The 18393-nt window shown below is 43.5% G+C and overlaps 1 protein-coding gene across 1 annotated transcript in view; it reads left to right on the top strand.

The window, feature by feature from the left end:
* niban2b (niban apoptosis regulator 2b) overlaps window positions 1-18393 on the top strand; it is an 81499-nt gene that overhangs the window by 26243 nt on the left and 36863 nt on the right. Inside the window, exons 3-5 of the mRNA XM_060907384.1 lie at window positions 286-414; window positions 3130-3235; window positions 3694-3861. Of these exons, the coding sequence (XP_060763367.1) occupies window positions 286-414; window positions 3130-3235; window positions 3694-3861 (403 nt within the window). The remainder of the gene's footprint in view (window positions 1-285; window positions 415-3129; window positions 3236-3693; window positions 3862-18393) is intronic.

Here is an 18393-nt window from a genome sequence, read left to right as displayed (position 1 = left end):
GTTAAGTTTAGAACTGTAGGATGGGCTTGGGGTTGCGCAAGAACACTGGTGCATATTATGCACATTCATGCATTCACTTTCAAGGGGAAAGTTAGACTGTCAGTGGGTGGGTACATGTTTATATAAACACAACTTGGGCCTAACGTACTCCCAGTGCAAACATCTGTGGACAATATAATTAGGGGGGAAAACCAAGCATAATTCTTTGTATATAACACGTTCTGAAGTGGTTGTTAATGGAGTAGATTGGTAGATTTGGAATTTCTGCTCTTTCATTGTTTCCAGGATCCTCTAGAGAACAAGTCCATCTTCTCAGGGATGCTGCTGCAGTATATGGAGGAAAACAAAAAATGGCGGAATCGATTTCTCTTTGTCCCGGATTCGTACAAGATCAGCTACTATGAAAGCAAACAGGTAACCTGCATTTGGGAGGGTGCAAGAACAAACCATTTGTGAACTAGGTCAGACAGTTTAAATTGTATATGCAGTCTACATATATACACAGGGACCTGGCGACTTGTCCAGGGTGTACCCCGCCTTTCGCCCGTAGTCAGCTGGGATAGGCTCCAGCTTGCCTGCGACCCTGTAGAAGGATAAAGCGGCTAGAGATATATACACAGGGACAAATTCAAAGGGGGGAGGACCTAAGGTGTCTGGCCACCATGAACTGTGAGAAGAGCTTGGTTGTGCCCTGGCATAGATCCTACAAGTCTCTGGAGCTGTACTGGAGTGATGAACACCTTTCTTCCAAAAGATATTCCCTCAGTTGGTGTTTTGATTATGGAAGTAGCAAGTGCTGACCAATGCATCATTCCGAAATCTGCCACTGGGTTGAGATCTGCTCATTGTGAAGGACCAAACATAAATTTTATACTTATCAAACCATTCAGTGAGCCCTTTGCCCTGTGTATGGGGTGGGGCTATCCTGGAAGAGATCAGACCTATTAAGATGGAAAGGTTTTGTAGTAGAATAAAGGTGATCTCAATATAAGGTTTCCAGTGGCACTGAAGCCTAAGGGGACAAGTGGACCCAAACAGTGCCAACAAAATAAATAAATGCCTCCCACAGCATGACACTTTTTTTACTTCATCACCTACCTGTCTGTGAATTTTCCTTATCTACCAGGAGAGAAAGTGTAAAATGAAGTCTCCATTATTGTGGTGGTTTTCTTTTGCTGCTTACAGTGACTTAAAAAGTTAGCAAAAGCCCATCTAGCAAACTTTTCCTGTTGCAACTGGTGTTTTCATTAAGTCTAGCATATAGACTGTCCCATTGTTGGCTGTTAGTTCCCATGAATCAGATTAGGATGTAAAAAAAAAAAAAAAGACTTTCTTTTAGCCATTTTTTGTGTAAACACTGGTTTATTCATCCCATAGTCATCCCGGATACAGCAATGTAATGTCTTGCATCGTTAATTCAATATTCCATTTGAGCAACCAGCTAAGCCAACAAGATCGCAATGCCAACTCGCCCAACCACAGCAATGTTTTAATTTACTTCTGTAAATATTGCATTGTGTGACTTCAGCGTTCATTATTACAGTGCATCAGTGCTCGCAGTCCTCAGTTCTACCCTGTCATTTTCTCCACTGTAAAGAACACGCCATACACAAGCTTAATTAAGGGGTTTGTTTTTCAAAAATGTCTTTCAAAGAGTACAAGAACCATAATAAATTTAAGCAAAATATGCCCAATGCTATAGTCGGTTCCAGAATTATTGGCACCCTTGGTGATGGGTTTAAAAAGGGGGGGGGTGATATCTATTCTTGCGTTGAAAATGAGTGAAATCTAACCTGTGATTTGAAATATTTTAATGTATTTATAGGCACTCCTAAAGACCTTTATGGACAAAATGCAACTGATGCCTGTTTTTAAAATTCACGCGAGTACTGTATTTAGTTAGGCTCGCCCATGGCTTCCTGTTTCACTAGTGTGTAAACGTGAGTTGAGACAGAGGCCAAATCAGATTGCAGAAAGCACAAATGAAGGGATGCCAATTTTTGTTCAATTTTAAGACTTTCAAACTAACAGTGTGGTAAGGAACCTGTAACAAATGAAAAGCATATTTTACCCTCATGCACAATAAGGAGAATGGCTAAGGGGAGGGGGATTCCCTCCCTTCTTCCCAGGATTATGGTTGGAGGTTTACAGAAAATGGTGGTATTTTTGGGGTCACAATATCTTCTGCAACTAGACATTACCTTCATATAAATATTTATTTAAAAAAGTATGTATGCATGTATCCAGAAGAAACCCTTTTCATGCTTCTAATCACAAACATAAGTGCCTCGAGTTTTCTAAATTCTGTTTTAACCAGGTTCTATTTTGTCCAGATGAGACACCACTAGAGCTTTTTGGCAACAAACATAAAGCTGGTGGAGATATAGATTATATATATATATATATATATATATATATATATATATATATATATATATATATATATATATATATATATATATAAAAATATATAAAAACTCGTACTGAAAAGAACATAATTCCCTCCCATGGTAAGCATGCTGTTAAGTTGTTTTACCTCCCAAAGCTTTGGGAACTGTGTTCGGATACATGGCATGATGGATTCCATGAAGTACTTGTAGATCAAAAGAAAATCTGTCTGCCTCTGCCAAGAACTGGGTTGTGGTTGGATCTTCCAGCAAGACGATGATCTAAAAGGTACATCCAAATCCACACAATTACAAAGACCACAGAATTAAACTTTTGACATGTCCAGTCCTCTGACCGAGATCTTATTGAAAAGTTATGGATTGAGCTCAAGAGGAGAGTTTACAAGAGAAGACCGAGGACCTTGGTGGATGTGGAGAGATTCTGTAGTAGGAGAGGTCTCGGATTCCTTGCTCCCGTAATCTCATCAAGCATTATAGAAGACTCCTTGCTGTTGATAAAGCATTAAATGCCAGGGTTCAATTAATTAACCTTTAGTTTTTTTGTGTGCGCTTTTAATTTCAAATAAAGGTTAGATTTCCTTCATGTTGCCCATGTGTGATTAAAACCAGTCATTTTGTTCCCATTTTTACCAATGGTGCCAATCATTCTGGGGTTGACTCTATATTGAAGATGCCAATTTCCAGAATTGTGGGGGGGGCTTTTTTTTTTTTGGATTTCCAGGCCCATGATCGAGGCCTTCACCCCAAAGGAAGCATCAACTGTGCTGGTTACAAAGTGCTGATCTCAATGGAGAAGTACCTGGAGCTCCTGGACACCAGCCTTCCTGGTAAGACAGTAAGAGCTTTAAGCAACAACTCTTGGGGAAGGGGAGAGAATGTGGTGTTTTATGTCTATACCTGCTCGGACTTTCTTAGCAATGTTGCAATCTCTGCACTAACCAAGCACTAGTAGGGAAACTGATGGCATACTCAGGATGGGAACCTCTACTGGTAACCAAAGTAGAATGACTTGAGTGAAGCAAACTGAAAATTCATGTTGGTGTGAATTCTGGGTAACTGGAAGAGTGAGGGGAATAAGATGAAGGGGTGCATGATGAGATGAATAAGCTTTAGCGAGTCCTTGTAACGTAGCATATAACGATATGGGCTATGACCCTTGACTCATCCTATACTGGCTGAAGTTGTTGTAATGGTGGTAATCTGGGGTTTTATGATTCATTACACATCTTGGTGGAGATTTTCATTCATCTTGTGTTTTTTGTTTTCCCCCCTTTCCTCCCCAAAGATGTAAAAGCCAAAGTGAGTAGTTCTCCCTTCCTAAAATGTGCCACGCAGTTCCCACTCTTCCTGTGGCACCCGTATGCAAGGCATCACTACTTCTGTGCAGCCACAGAGAAAGAGCAGGAGAAGTGGCACGCTGTGTTTCAGGATTGCATCCGACATACCAACAACGGTGAGTCATTTTGCATGATGATGCACTGTGGTGGGGGAGTGGAGACCTTTTCGTTGATGTACCTAATTATATGTCCGAATCTGAGTAATGTATTATGTGAACCCCATGTGCCAAGACCTCTTGAGGGCTTTTCTCATTTCATCATGACCCTTTATGTCTACAATAATTAATCAAATATGGAAGATGGTCAATTTCAGTGATGGTGCTGGTCCACAGGAATGAAATGTGATCAGAGCTCTGCATGCAGTAAAAACATTCCTTTCTCCAGCATGTGAATAGAAAGAATTCTGTAGCTCGAGGCTGCAAGGATGCAGATGAGCTCAACATGTACTTGTAAACATGCTTGAATTGGTGCTTGCTTGAATCATCTATTAAATGAGGTCATAGTAAACTGTTATGCATCTTGAAATTGTCACCGTTTCTAATTGTACTGCCCAGTTTATGGGAGACACACCATCCACTTTATTAGGGACACCTGCAGTTATCCAGTTGGCAATCATGTGGCAGGAAACCAATACATAAAATCCTACAGAGACGGGTCAGGTTAATGTTCACGTATTAAACGTCAGAATGGGGGAGGAGAACATGGCTTTGACCATGGCGTGATAGTTGGTGCCAGACAGGCTGGTCTGAATACTTCAGAAACATCCAGTGAGCACCAGTTCTGGGGACATTGCAAAAGAATGACTAGACAAGGTTTGAGCTGTCAGGAAGGCAACATAACAAATATGAGCGTGCACTCTTTACAACTGTGGTGAGCGTCTCGGAATGCACGACATGCTGAACTTTGAGGCAAATGGGCTACAACTGCATTGAGTTCCATTCCTGTCAGCTGAGACCAGGAATCTGAGCCTACAATGGTCACTGGCTCGCCAAAACTGGACATGTGACATTTTTAGGATCTACAGCTACTTGGTGGTTGAGTTACTAGAGACTTCCTGTCTTGCCAAACCATTCTGGCCATTCTGATCTCTCAGAGCAAGAAGCCATTTCACAGGATATTTGGTGTTTAGGGTGACATGGTGTAGTGGTTAGCACTGTTGCCTCACAGCAAGAAGGTTCTGGGTTCGAGCTCAGTGGCTGGTGCTGGCCTTTCTGTTACCCCTTTTCCACCAAATCAGTTCCAGGGCTGGTTCGGGGCCAGTGCTGGTGCTGGTTCAATTTGCGAGCCAGCTGAGAACCAGTTTGCTTTTCCATAGCTCGCGGTGCTAAGCGGAGCCACGTCATTACATCGCTGTATACGTCAGTTACGTCGCTGTATACGTCAGTTACGGCACTATGTTTACATAAACCTTGGCGCGAATAACAAAGCAAAAACAACACGGAAGAAGCAGCAGCAACAATAATAATAATGGATGACTTCGTGTTTGTACAGCTGCTGCTTCTCGCTGCTTAAAAATGGCGATCTTTCGTGGTCTTATTGTTGTTGGTCTTAACAACTCCGCCCCCCTGCTGATGTGAGCGGTTCTTTCCTCTGGCCCAGCAGAGAGTTGGTGCTAGCCTGGAACCAGTTTTTCTGGCCCCAGAGCCAGTTCTTTGTCCGTGGAAACAGAAAACCCGGTTCCAAACTAAGCACTGGCCCCGAACCAGCCCTGGAACTGCTTTGGTGGAAAAGGGGCATATGTGGATTTTGCATGTTCTCCCCATGTTTGTGTGGGTTTCCTCCAGGCATGCCAGTTTCCCCTAGTCTGGTTAACACCAGACCATATCACAAGTGAAATATGGTCTGGAATCCACCTATTGAATTTCTCGTAGGGGAGGTGTGGTTTACGATTGTCAACGGCCATTTATTGGACGTTGCGAATGTCTATCATTTGGCGTATACGTAGCCCATGGCCAATCATGGCAGTTGTACCTGGTGATGTAGTTAGAGCGACGAAGAGGCGAAGAAAGACTGTAACGCCAAACGCTGTTCTTTTTTTTTTTTTTTTTTTTAAACAAACTTTCGCTCTAAACTATTCAGAACAGTGTCTAAAGCTTGATCGAAAGTTTGGTTCGTATCGCTCGCCGCCATGTTAAATGTGATCGGTAAACAGTCCCAAATAAACTACAAGCTTCCGTTTGTCGAGTAGTACGCGTCACCGTCTTTCCACCCCTCCCCACTGTCTGATTGGCTCCCTAACTCGGGCGAGCCTTTAGACCATAGTTTCCATGCTGTCTTTTCAGATCGGAACGATTGTGCAAAGCAGCATGGGATTTCCCAGGCTAAGTTTCCCCCACAGTCTGAAGACATGTGATTAGGTTAACGTGGGGCAGCTATGGTCTGAAGTGTTATTGAGCAAGGCACCTAACCCCCAACTGCTCCCTGGGCGCTGTAGCATAGCTGCCTACGGCTCTGGGTATGTGTGCGCGCTCACTGCTCATGGGTGTTTCCCACCCACCCCACTGCTTCAGATGGGTTTAATGAATTTCGCTGTGCTTGTGTACGTGTGATAGACAAGACAAGAAGCCTTAACCTTTTTTTTTTTTTTTTTTTTGCACCATTCTGTGTAAACTCTCTAGAGACTGTTGTTGCATGAAAATCCCAGGAGATCAGCAGTTTCTGAAATACTCAACTATTCATCCACCACACAAGTCAAAGATCACCTTTTTTCCTCGTTCTGATGTTTGACTGTAAACACAAACTGAAGCTCTTTTTCCTGTATCTGCCACCACTTGATTGCCTGACTGGATGATTGCATGAACAAGCAGGTGTACAGATCTAACAAAGTGGATGGTAAGGGTATAGTTCTTTTCGGTAAGCTGTCGTTTAATGTAGTTTGTAGCCAGTCAGCTCAGAATAATATTTTAAATCAGGTTGAGATCATTCAAACTGAGAATATAGAAATTGCATCAGAGATATGAAGGATTTTTAAAAGGGTTTATGAAGTAAATATAACTTTTCTCATACGAGAGCCCTTTTATCTAGAATAAAGGATTTGTTAAGCATGGAATATTTGCTTGATGGGTGGGGCTTTTGAAAAACCGGTAAGACTGTAGGTTATGAATAAAGGTGTGTGCGCTCTCGCGCGCGTGCTCTCTCTCTCGGTCATGATTGATTAAGTTTGAAATCTTATGACAGATCCACAAGTTATAGTGTTTGCTTTAAGACAGCCAGTGTATTTGTCTTTCAGTGGAGACAATGCAATAGAGATGCCTGGAAAAGAGAATTGTTGCAGTTCAGGGAAACTTAATTTAGTATAAAATGTCAACTTCTCTCTCCCTCGGTGTCGATCTGTCTTGCCGTTTGAGAGCGTGATCATTTATCTTGTCTAAACATGGTGTTTGGTGAATGTTGGCCCACTGTGCTGTAAGTCATGTTATTGTTACTGAGACGGTTTTCTGAATTGCCTCCCACTCTCTCTGTGAGCTGACTGGTGGTGGTTTGTCTGAGTAACTCCGTCATACCACATAAACAAGCCCACGCTTGTCAACCATAGATCTGAATCTTGCCCACATTTTGTTAATTTGCAACTTTTTCAGTTTGATATCTTTTGAAATCAGTGTTCACCTTTTTACCTCTTTAGTGACTGTACCACATTATGTAGAGCATAATTCATTAATACTAACCAATGACCGGAGAAAACATGGACAGTGTACAGCCTCTAAAAAGTGGAGCCACTGCAAATCTCGTGTCCCTGCTGACTTGGCTGTAGTACAGTTTTTAGCAAGGAGAAACTTTTTATTTGTTGCATGCACACTTCAAGCACAATGAAATTCATCCTCTGCATTTAACGCATCTGAAGCAGTGAACAGAGCAGTGGGCAGCCGCACTAGAGTGCCCGGGGAGTAGTCAGGGGTTGGGTACCTTGCTCAAGGGCACTTTAGCCCAACCTGACTGCATGTCTTTGAACTGTGGGGGAAACTGGAGCAACCGGAGGAAACCCACGCAGACACAGGGAGCACATGCAAACTCCACACAGAAAGGCCCTCGCCGGCTGCTGGGTTCGAACCCTGAGCCTTCTTGCTGTGAGGCGACCGTGCTAACCACTACACCACCGTGCTGCCCACCTTCCTTGTGTTTTCGTAACAAAATAGCCTTGTTTTCCATGTTGTATTTCTCATCTATAATGTGAACAGTTAGTTTTCACTCTGCTGATCTCTGTGGGTGGGGTTTTTTTCCCCCCTCGTTTATCTGTTGCCGCTTTATCCTGTTCTACAGGGTCGCAGGCAAGCTGGAGCCTATCCCAGCTGACTACGGGCGAAAGGCGGGGTACACCCTGGACAAGTCGCCAGGTCATCGCAGGGCTGACACATAGACACAATCATTCACACTCACATTCACACCTACGGTCAATTTAGAGTCACCAGTTAACCTAACCTGCATGTCTTTGGACTGTGGGGGAAACCGGAGCACCCGGAGGAAACCCACGCAGACACGGGGAGAACATGCAAACTCCGCACAGAAAGGCCCTCGCCGGCCACGGGGCTCGAACCTGGACCTTCTTGCTGTGAGGCGACAAGCTTATTTATTTTTAAATGTTATTCTGCTGCATCGTAAGATTGAATGAATGAACTGGGGAGTGGAGTGACTGACTGCATCTGAGATGTGCTGGACCATGGAATTGGGAGAAGGGGATGGGACTACAAAATGAGTGGGTGTGTCTGACTTTGGCTCTAAATTTGACATGGCAGAGGAATTTTGGCTTCGTTTCTATTAAACATGAGGGCAAGGAGCCATGCCTTCAGTTTTGTTTTTTAAAATGTATAAAGTAAATGGTATGAACTATTTAAAAGGTGATGTATATTTTCCTGTAATCTTCCATTAAAATGGAATTGCTTGCTTCATCTTTTTAAATTGACGTTGCCACAGGTTTAGATGGGAAGCGAAATATTTTAACCAGTTGTGTGATGTAATATCTTCCAGTCGGATCAGAAAAATAACTTGATGAATGTTTAACAGTAGTATATTAATACAGGCTATCTAAAATCAAGTCAATTTAACATGTACTTTTGCTACTTTCAGCCATTATTCAGGTTACTTTTTCCATCCATTATCCATAACCACTTATCCTGTGCAGGGCCACAGGCAAGCTGGAGCCTATCCCAGCTGACTATGGGCGAGAGGTGGGGTACACCCTGGACAAGTCACCAGGTCATTACAGGGCTGACACTTTGGGCCCGTCCACACGAGTACACGGCCTCACCCAATACGCTATCGTTTTTGAAAAAAATCTCCGTAAACAGTGTCGTTTCCAGAGATATCTGCATCCACACAGATTCACTGGAAACGACCCAAAACGCCATAGTACATATGCCAGGCCTGTATGTGGCGCTGTGACGCCGCCACACCAATACACTAAAACCAGAAGAGAAGCCATGGAGCATGCGTATAAAGGTCACGCGCTGTTTACAAACAAGCTCATAACACGAGAAGAGGACAATCATGGCCAGTGCAAGTCTGAGAGGAAGAGGAGAGTCTTTTGTGTGGACCGACAATGAAGTGGAACTTCTACTTCGTGTCACATTGGACGTTTCTGCAGTACGAGCACAAGCCTGTAGTCCGCCATTGTTATGACACGTCTAGCGGCTGAAGTTAAAGGTTAGAGAGGCGGTGCTTATGTTATCGTTTCTGAAAAAATCCGCATTTGCCGTCCAGACAACTCCAGGCTATCCGGCGTTTTAGGATTTTCCCACTCTGGGACCCGTTTTCAAAATACCGGTTTCACACCTCGAAAAAGCCAGATCCATCTGGACGCGAGGCCGAAACGGTAGTATTTATGCGGATTCGACAAAAACATACTCGTGTGGACGGGCCCATAGACAAGCAACCATTCAGGCTACATCCACACGACAACGGCAACGAGATGTTATTTAAAAAAATATCGCGTCCATATGGGCAACGATCAGTAAAATATCAGGTCCATATGGCAACGCAACGCTTGCTGAAAACGATGCAATACACATGCCACACCTCTAGGGGCGCTGTAAGACGGTCCCTTCGGAGACACCAGAACAATAGAAGTAAGGATGCATGCGCATAAACTATTATGCGCGAGACTTCATATTAGCCACAAAGTCAGAAAAATCTGTTCGTAAAATTACATTATAATGACCAAATACAATGAAAAGTATTTTTCCAGTCTCACCTGTGAAAGGTAATCCCATGTGATCTCGTTTGGACGGTAAACCTGTTGGTACAGTTAAATGCAGCACATGAATGAGGCATCTTTATTCTCCGCTTTGACCCATCCAATATGGCGGCGAGGATGACGTATGATTCTACGCGGAAGGCGGCGTCTTTAATGGTCCGGAATAAATTGAATGCTACATGTTGATGGATTAATTTGTTCTTCTACGCCCTTTTTGAGGAATGTATTGTAGGACTTAAACCAACATCTGAAGAGGTGAGATCGCTCTTTTTTTTTTTTTTTCCCTATTTTTGCTGGCGGGATTGACTCTGCCCTAAGGGCTATTCTCTCTCTCTCTCTCTCTCTCTCTCTCTCTCTCTCTCTCTCTCTCTCTCTCTCTGACTTTGTACCATTACACAATAAATATTCACAGTGAAAATATTTTGTAAGCGCGTTTCATGAACCAAGTTATAGGATTTGTTGACAACTCGCATCGAGTTCGTTACACTTCTACCCGGCGTGAAGCACTCAGTCATGTGGTTGTGACGTCATCGGAAACAAGTCCGTTCTGCTCATCCAGACAACTTCGCAATGGCAACGTTGCCAGAACTTTCCACTCTGGAACCCGTTCTCAAAAGATTTTGGGTGCCCCAAAACGCCGGTGCCGTGTGGACGCCAGGCCTAAACGATAAACAAATTGTATCGGATTCACCTGAATCCGTTGCCATGTGGACAGGGCTACGGTCAATTTAGAGCCATCAATTAGCCTAATCTGCATGTCTTTGGACTGTGGAGGGAAACCCATGCAGACATGGGGAGAACATGCGAACTCCACACACAAAGGCCCTCGTTGACCACTGGGCTTAAATCTAGAACCTTCTTGCTGTGAGGTGACTGCTAACCACTACACTACCATGCCGCCAGGTTCCTTTTTTTTTTTTTTTATCAGATCTACCTCATGAGGAATTTGTTTGTGTCTGCATGTCTTATGAAGGAAGTGAGTGACTTGGCATAGATAAGGCCTCTCCGTCATCATGGCTGTTAGTTTTGATGATAAATAAAAGCCTGCGTAATGAGGAATGCACTACTTTGGTTGGTTTTCACAACTCTTTTTCATGCTAACTACTTTTTCCTTATACTGGAGTTATTAGTTTTTTCTTTTCCTTCAGAAAGATACTATTCAACCTAGTTGTGTTTGAGAGACAGGAAGGCTGAGTCTGGCTATCTTTTAATACCAAACATGAAACCCAATACTGATATTGTTTTATTTTTGGCATCCAAATCATATCTGACTTAAAACAAGTTTGTCTCCGTGTTAGCCCTGTGATAGATTGGTGACCTGTTCCAGGTGTACCACCACACTTGCCCGAGGTCAGCTGGGATTGACTCCAGCTCCTCAGTGACCCTGATGGATAAGTGGTATAGAAGATGGATTAATTTGGAATTTGTGGAAGTGAGTGCAACAGCACCACCACTGGTTGTAAGAGAAATGCATGTGCATGCCAGGAGGAGTCTGATTTCTTTCTAGCCCAGACTGTAGATTCATGCTGCCTGTCAGGGACGGATGTGTCGAGTGATTCTACAGTGTGACGTTTCTCTAGATGTGTGCTGACATTTGTTTCCTCCTGCTTTTTTTTTTTTTTTTTGAGCCACAAAAATAGTGATATGATTTAATGTGTGGCTTTTCAGCCACATACTGAAGTACAGATTACATAAAAGGAGAGGAGGTTTAGTGCTTTTGGCTTGTTTTAAAAGGGTTACAACTTTTCAGGTTACCATGTTTGGCACTGAAGGCCTCTGCATGCTCTTGCGACAAGGCTTTCGCAGATGGCTTTTCGCAGACGGCTTTTCGCAGACAGTTGTAATTTATCGTTGAGCGGGGAGTAATAGGCGTGCGCGATGTTATTCACCGTCACAACGCAAGGGGGCGCGAAATTGCTCGGAGTAGTTGGTGGGTGTGATGGGTGTGATTAGTGGAGTGTTTATCCTCCGGTTACTTATAATGACTAGAACTGGAGTCGTATAGATGTACATACTTCCTCGATCAACCGCTCTTCGTGCTGCTCCATCTTCGCTTGTGTTTTTAAAAATGGCGGTCGTGAAAACAAACCAAACTGGGAAAGTAGGGAAGCGGAAGTGCGTGTACAGCGGATGTAGAGTTGGGTTGTCAGCATAAATTGGCCTTGAGAAGAAACAGAGCATTATGGATGTTAAACATCTCATCTCATCATCTCTAGCCGCTTTATCCTGTTCTACAGGGTCGCAGGCAAGCTGGAGCCTATCCCAGCTGACTACGGGTGAAAGGCGGGGTACACCCTGGACAAGTCGCCAGGTCATCACAGGGCTGACACATAGACACAGACAACCATTCACACTCATTCACACCTACGGTCAATTTAGAGTCACCAGTTAACCTAACCTGCATGTCTTTGGACTGTGGGGGAAACCCACGGGGACACGGGGAGAACATGCAAACTCCACACAGAAAGGCCCTTGCCGGCCCTGGGGCTCGAACCCAGGACCACCTTGCTGTGAGGCGACAGCGCTAACCACTACACCACCATGCTGCCGATGTTAAAAATATTTAAAAAAAAAACTAGAAATCATGATTGCATGTGTAGTTTTACCCACATCATTATTATGCCATCATTGAGACCTTGTGACTCAATGACGTTAATTGTGCCGTTAATTCAAACATGATGACGGATTCAGAGTCTGAGGAGATGGTGTATTGATTTTAGATTTTAGCCTCCAGTCTGATCTATCAATAGCTCAACAATGAAACTTAGGAATGAGTGTTGCATTATTACTTCCTGCAGTGCATCATCCTTACTAACCTTTACAGCATGCTGCTGGAATTTATGCTGCCTTGTCAAATGTTTTACAGGGAATCGAGATGACGTGAGAGAAAATACAAGTGCTGGCCTTTCGAGCTTTGTGGCTTGCTGCTCTATAAATTGTTGAGCTGACTCCCCCCCCCCCCCCCCCCCCCCGCTGGAGTTCACATTCCCTCGTTCTGCCAGGATGGGAGGATGTGGAGACGGGGATTGTGCACTGGCAGTAGTGTGTGTAGGGAAACATTTTTCCCAAAAAAGGCCTGATGTGAGATCTCAATTTTCAGACTTTGCCCCCCCCCCCCCAAAAAAAAATAGACTTAAGGCTTTTTCCTGTTTATGCTCCTTTTCACTTCAGTGTTTTAATCCAGCCATCACAAAAAATGTTCATCCTAATCCCCAGTGTCTGCACGAATCTGTCCTGAATTTCCTAATCTGATTAATTTCTGCTGAATTGCTACATGCTTGTGTGACACAGGCTTAAAATTCATTTGAAATCTATAAAGAACACAATCTTAAAATCTCAAACTTTTGCTGCTGTTTCAGCAACTCATGCTCAGCTCGGACGTGTGTATGCGCGCACGCACGCACGCAGGAAACTGCGCCAGACTGGTTGCGCTCGGCACGCTTTAGTGACTGTGCTGTAAAGTGTATGTGTGCAATCGGGTGAATGCTTTGCTCATTTCCACTATTCCTTAAAGCTTTAAGCTCTACAGTGCACACTTGATGCAACGTGTTCAGGCGAAATTTGAAGCAAAGCCCTATAATTCACATCTAGTGGTTGTGCTCGGTGCCAACACAAAGGAAGCCCTTTGTTTTTCCAGAGTGTTTTTTTGTTTTAGTGCATCTCCATAGCACTGTTTTGAGTTGTTTTGTATGACTGACACGTAATCATGATCTGTCTCACCCAGTGACTTTCGCTTCCTTTTTTTTTTTGGGGTAACCTTGTGGCCACTTGTTGGAGGGTTAAGTCATAAGTTCACTAGTCATACTTCAGAAGTCATAATTGTTGCTTGTGTAAATTACACATCTGTTCAGATGTACAACGTAGAGCGACGATGCTTAGATTGGAGTCTTTTCAGGTTAAAAACTGAATCCAAATGTATTACTTTGAAGTTTTGGTACTGTTACAGACACGCCTAACATTAGCCTAGCACTAGTGCTGTGTTCTACACACACCATAAATCATGGAAAGTGAAACCAAATGCTTTAAGCCAAGAAAATGGCGCAGAATCATTATTTTTGTTTGTACTGCCTGTTGGTAACGCACTAAAGAATCTCATCACGTTGCTGTTGAATTCTCAATTATGCTTGGTGAAATCGCAACTTTTTTAAATTTTCCAACATGGGAAATTTAGACAGTCATGATTCAGTAGGGGGGAGGGCGGCACGGTGGTGTAGTGGTTAGCGCTGTCGCCTCACAGCAAGGAGGTCCGGGTTCGAGCCCCGGGGCCGGCGAGGGCCTTTCTGTGCGGAGTTTGCATGTTCTCCCCGTGTCCACGTGGGTTTCCTCCGGGTGCTCCGGTTTCCCCCACAGTCCAAAGACATGCAGGTTAGGTTAACTGGTGACTCTAAATTGACCGTAGGTGTGAATGAGGGTGTGAGTGGTTGTCTGTGGCCAAGTTTACATTAGACCGTATCTGTCTCGTTTTCTTCGCGGATGCACTGTCTGTTCACATTAAAACGCTGGGAAATGGGAATCCTCCAGAGCCCACGTATTCAATCCAGTTCGTGTCTGGTCCGGTGCTGTGTAAACATTGAGGATGCGCGGATACACTGTGCTGAGCTCTAGCTGACGTCATTGGACAATGTCACTGTGACATCCATCTTCCTGATTCGCTGGCGTTGGGATCACACACACAGCAGCTCAGTCCCGAATCACTGCTTGTGCGCTCTGTGAGCTGCGCAGGGCCGGAGTGCACACCCTCCAGAGGGCACTCGCTGTTCAGGGCGGAGTGATTTGGAGCGCAGGAGGAAGCACTGAGCTGCACTGAGGTTTATTTACACATTTCAACCTCCTTCAGGCGCTTAAACTCAGTGAGAACATGAATGTCACAGCCAGGTGTGTTTATCTGCTGGAGAAGGTGTTCGCTTGCCATCCTTCCACTTGCAAGTGGTGAGTGACTTGCGCATGCCCGATATGCACTGGGATCATGTGACGTGCCGTCTAATTAGTCATGTGATTAGCGTATCCGTGTATTGGCGTTGCTGTGTGCACGCGAATCGTTTTAAAAACGTTAATCTGATGATCCGCTGATACGAAATAATGTAAACAGGGCCTGTCTGTGTCAGCCCTGTGATGACCTGGCGACTTGTCCAGGGTGTACCCCGCCTTTCGCCCGTAGTCAGCTGGGATAGGCTCCAGCTTGCCTGCGACCCTGTAGAACAGGATAAAGCGGCTAGAGATGATATGATTCAGTGGTTTAGGCTTCGGGCTACTGATCAGAAGGTCTAGGGTTCAAACCCCAGCACCACCAAGCTGCCACTGTTGGGCTCTTGAACAAGGCTGCACTCTGACCCCAACTTCCTAACAAGCTGGGATAGAGAATTTCACTAGGCTGTGAAGTACATGCATGACCAAAGCTTTTTCTTCTGTGTTTAAGATGAACTTTGTGTTTGGGAGGTTTATTTTTTTATTGCTAATTTTAAGGGGGAGTGAGGGAATGACACCAGTGTCGCAACGGGAATTTAACTTGTGCAGAAAAACATGGATAAGATGGGGGGTGTGGCCTTTTTTCCATCTCTGATGTGGAATAAGAGGAATCAAACACATCACCTTATTAATCACCTTGCTGATTTTCTTAACAGCATGTCTTATTCTGTTTTCTACATGACACACATTTGACTTGCTCTTTAAAGTTAATTTTAATTTAATATTTTAACACTTGTTTCTAAAATATGTCATGACAGTTTTTTCCCCCTAAATTAAGCATCAAAAAGTCGTTTGTTTGTTTTTTTAAAGCAGCATATGCTGATAATATAAAATTCATAATGTCGAACATGAAAATTAAAATAATGCATTAAGAATTTAGTCAGGTTTTTCCACCCTGAACTGAAATCTAATCAGACCAAGTTTATGTATTTCTACCCAGACTACATCATGTATAACTGAGGCTCTAGAGCCCTGTGTAATGTACTTTTATTCCTCAATCTGCACCTACTGTATATGTATGCGATATTTCTTTTAGGACTTTTTTTTTTTTAAATATTTAATGAGATGACTGAATTAGTCATACAATGTATTAAGTTATCAATCTATGGCATTAATTTGTGTTTAGGCTTGCCTTTTAATAAAATATTTGAATTTAAAAACTTTGGAAAGCTTACTTATGCTGCATGATGAATGGCTTTATCATTCTGAGTCTCATAAAATGTAATTGGGCAGTGAAAATCATGACTGCCTGTGCTAATGATTGGCGTCATAAACTAGCAGGTCGCACCTTTTAAATGCATGGTGTTTTTTATGATGCACATGTAAGTTATTAGGCAAGTACGGCTGTGGTGAGTGGCCCTTAGTTTAATAGACACTCCTGGGACGTGTAGTTCTAGTAATGCTATAAAACGATGATAAACGAGTATTTTCTGTTAATTTAATGTGGGGAAACTGAAAGCATGAGACAGGAGCAGGTTTAATGAGTTATGCAGGTCTGCCCGCAGATCCGTGTGAAAATCTGCACAACTGCTCGACTCCCCTGCTTCTGTCTTTAAACACCCGAATGCAATGTGTAACTCAATACATGAAGTACATGCGGAGGAATGTGGCCGTATCACTCATTCCAGCGGCATGGCTGGCCCGGACTCGACTTTCTCAGCAGTTCTTCTGAACTGAGCAAGAGGTCGTGTTATTACTGGAATGCATCTGGGCTTAAAAAATATGCTGGTGAAATAGAGGGGGGCGATATCGGAGAAACCCTGGACTCAAAGAATTGTCCAAGTCAAGCAGAAGATTTCACTTGTGATGGTTTGACTATGAGTTCAGTTGTGGGTGAAGTAAGAAATAAAACGGGCTGTGTAGTTGTAGGAAAATAATCGAGTGGTAGTGTGATGTGGACTCGAAGTTGGTTTCTGTACCAGCATGGTAGGGTTTTTTTTTTTTTTTTTTTTCTCTCTTGTACTACAGAAATATTTTACTTTAAAATGAGGTGTATATTTGGTTATGTTTAATGTTGCGCAACAACCCTGAAACAAGTTCGTTCCTGTTCTCACTTATGTGACAATCATTTTGATTACCTGCTGCTTTTTTTTTTCCCTTCTTTCTTGAACGTAAAAGTTGCAGAGAACGTTCACTGTCCTGGAGACTGGTGGAAAATTGACCAGAACAGCTTTATTATCCCCCTGGGGGATATAGCAATCGGTCCATCCATCGATAAACATTTTAGCTTCCAGAGTACAACTCAAACTATTGGAGTTGAGTTGTGCCTTTTGACATTTTGGGATTTCTGTAATATCCCTCCCCAGGGGGATGTCATCTCATGATGACTCTTGTTTCTGACTGTGACGCAACAGTGGAGACTTCTTCAAAAAATTTAAATAAACCTCTCCTCAGAGAGAACTTCACCATATCGGCGATTACACCGATTTTTTTTAAATCGGTTTATATGAACGTCCGACATCCCCGTATTAGTTCTAATACATTAAGCCATGGCTTAACGGTTAGACAAGCGACCAAAAGGTTGCCAGTTTTATTCCCTGGACCAGCAGGAATGGCTGAAGTGCCCTTGAGCAAAGCACCTAACTGCTCCCCAGGCTGCTCTGGGTATGTTGTTGTGCGTCTGCTGAATGTCATTAATGTAATGTAGAAGTAGCACATTAATATAAGCATGTGGCTTGCAGTGTTAAACTTTTTCTGACCAATCGGAATTGAGAATTCAACACTTCTGTGGTGTGAGAAGAGCTCACACTCCTGTGTTTCCAGTGTGGCTGTCCAGTGTCTCAACTTGGTACGCAAGCTTTGGGGTAAAACGGCTTTCTCCGATTGTAATTCTGCAGCTTGATTCAGATGTGTGTTTATCAGTGTTTTTGTTTTACTGTTCCATTCCACAGAACTTGGCTGTTTTATAGTTCCACTATGTTTGAGGTGCAGCCTGTCTACACTGGGATACCAATAAAATCTGGTATGTAAGGGCAATTAATTTCCCAGGCCCTCTGTCGAGCTGCGGTCATGAGTAATTAGGTGTGTATCTTTCTTGACCCCACAGCTGGGACACATCAAGATGGTCATGATGAGGTCTGAGGACATCTTGCATTTAGGTTATGCACAATAAAGTAGGAATGTTATTTTTCTGATTAAAAGCCTATTAAGCCCTTTTGATCCCATTTTTTTTTTTTTCCCCTCAAACATGGTGTGAAGTAGTGTAGTTGGTCGGTTAAACTTTTTAAACATATAAAAGATCCTTAAGACCTTGTAGTAACTTGTATATGTTAATCACTGCACAATCGAATAATTAATTGCAATATGATGAGGGTAGGCGGCACGGTGGTGTAGTGGTTAGCGCTGTCGCCTCACAGCAAGAAGGTCCTGGGTTCGAGCCCCGTGGCCGGCGAGGGCCTTTCTGTGCGGAGTTTGCATGTTCTCCACGTGGGTTTCCTCCGGGTGCTCCGGTTTCCCCCACAGTCCAAAGACATGCAGGTTAGGTTAACTGGTGACT

The sequence above is a fragment of the Neoarius graeffei genome, chromosome 24, assembly GCF_027579695.1.
Source record: "Neoarius graeffei isolate fNeoGra1 chromosome 24, fNeoGra1.pri, whole genome shotgun sequence".
Taxonomy (NCBI): domain Eukaryota; kingdom Metazoa; phylum Chordata; class Actinopteri; order Siluriformes; family Ariidae; genus Neoarius; species Neoarius graeffei.
Note: the sequence above shows the minus strand (reverse complement) of the source record. Positions and strands in the feature narration are given on the sequence as shown.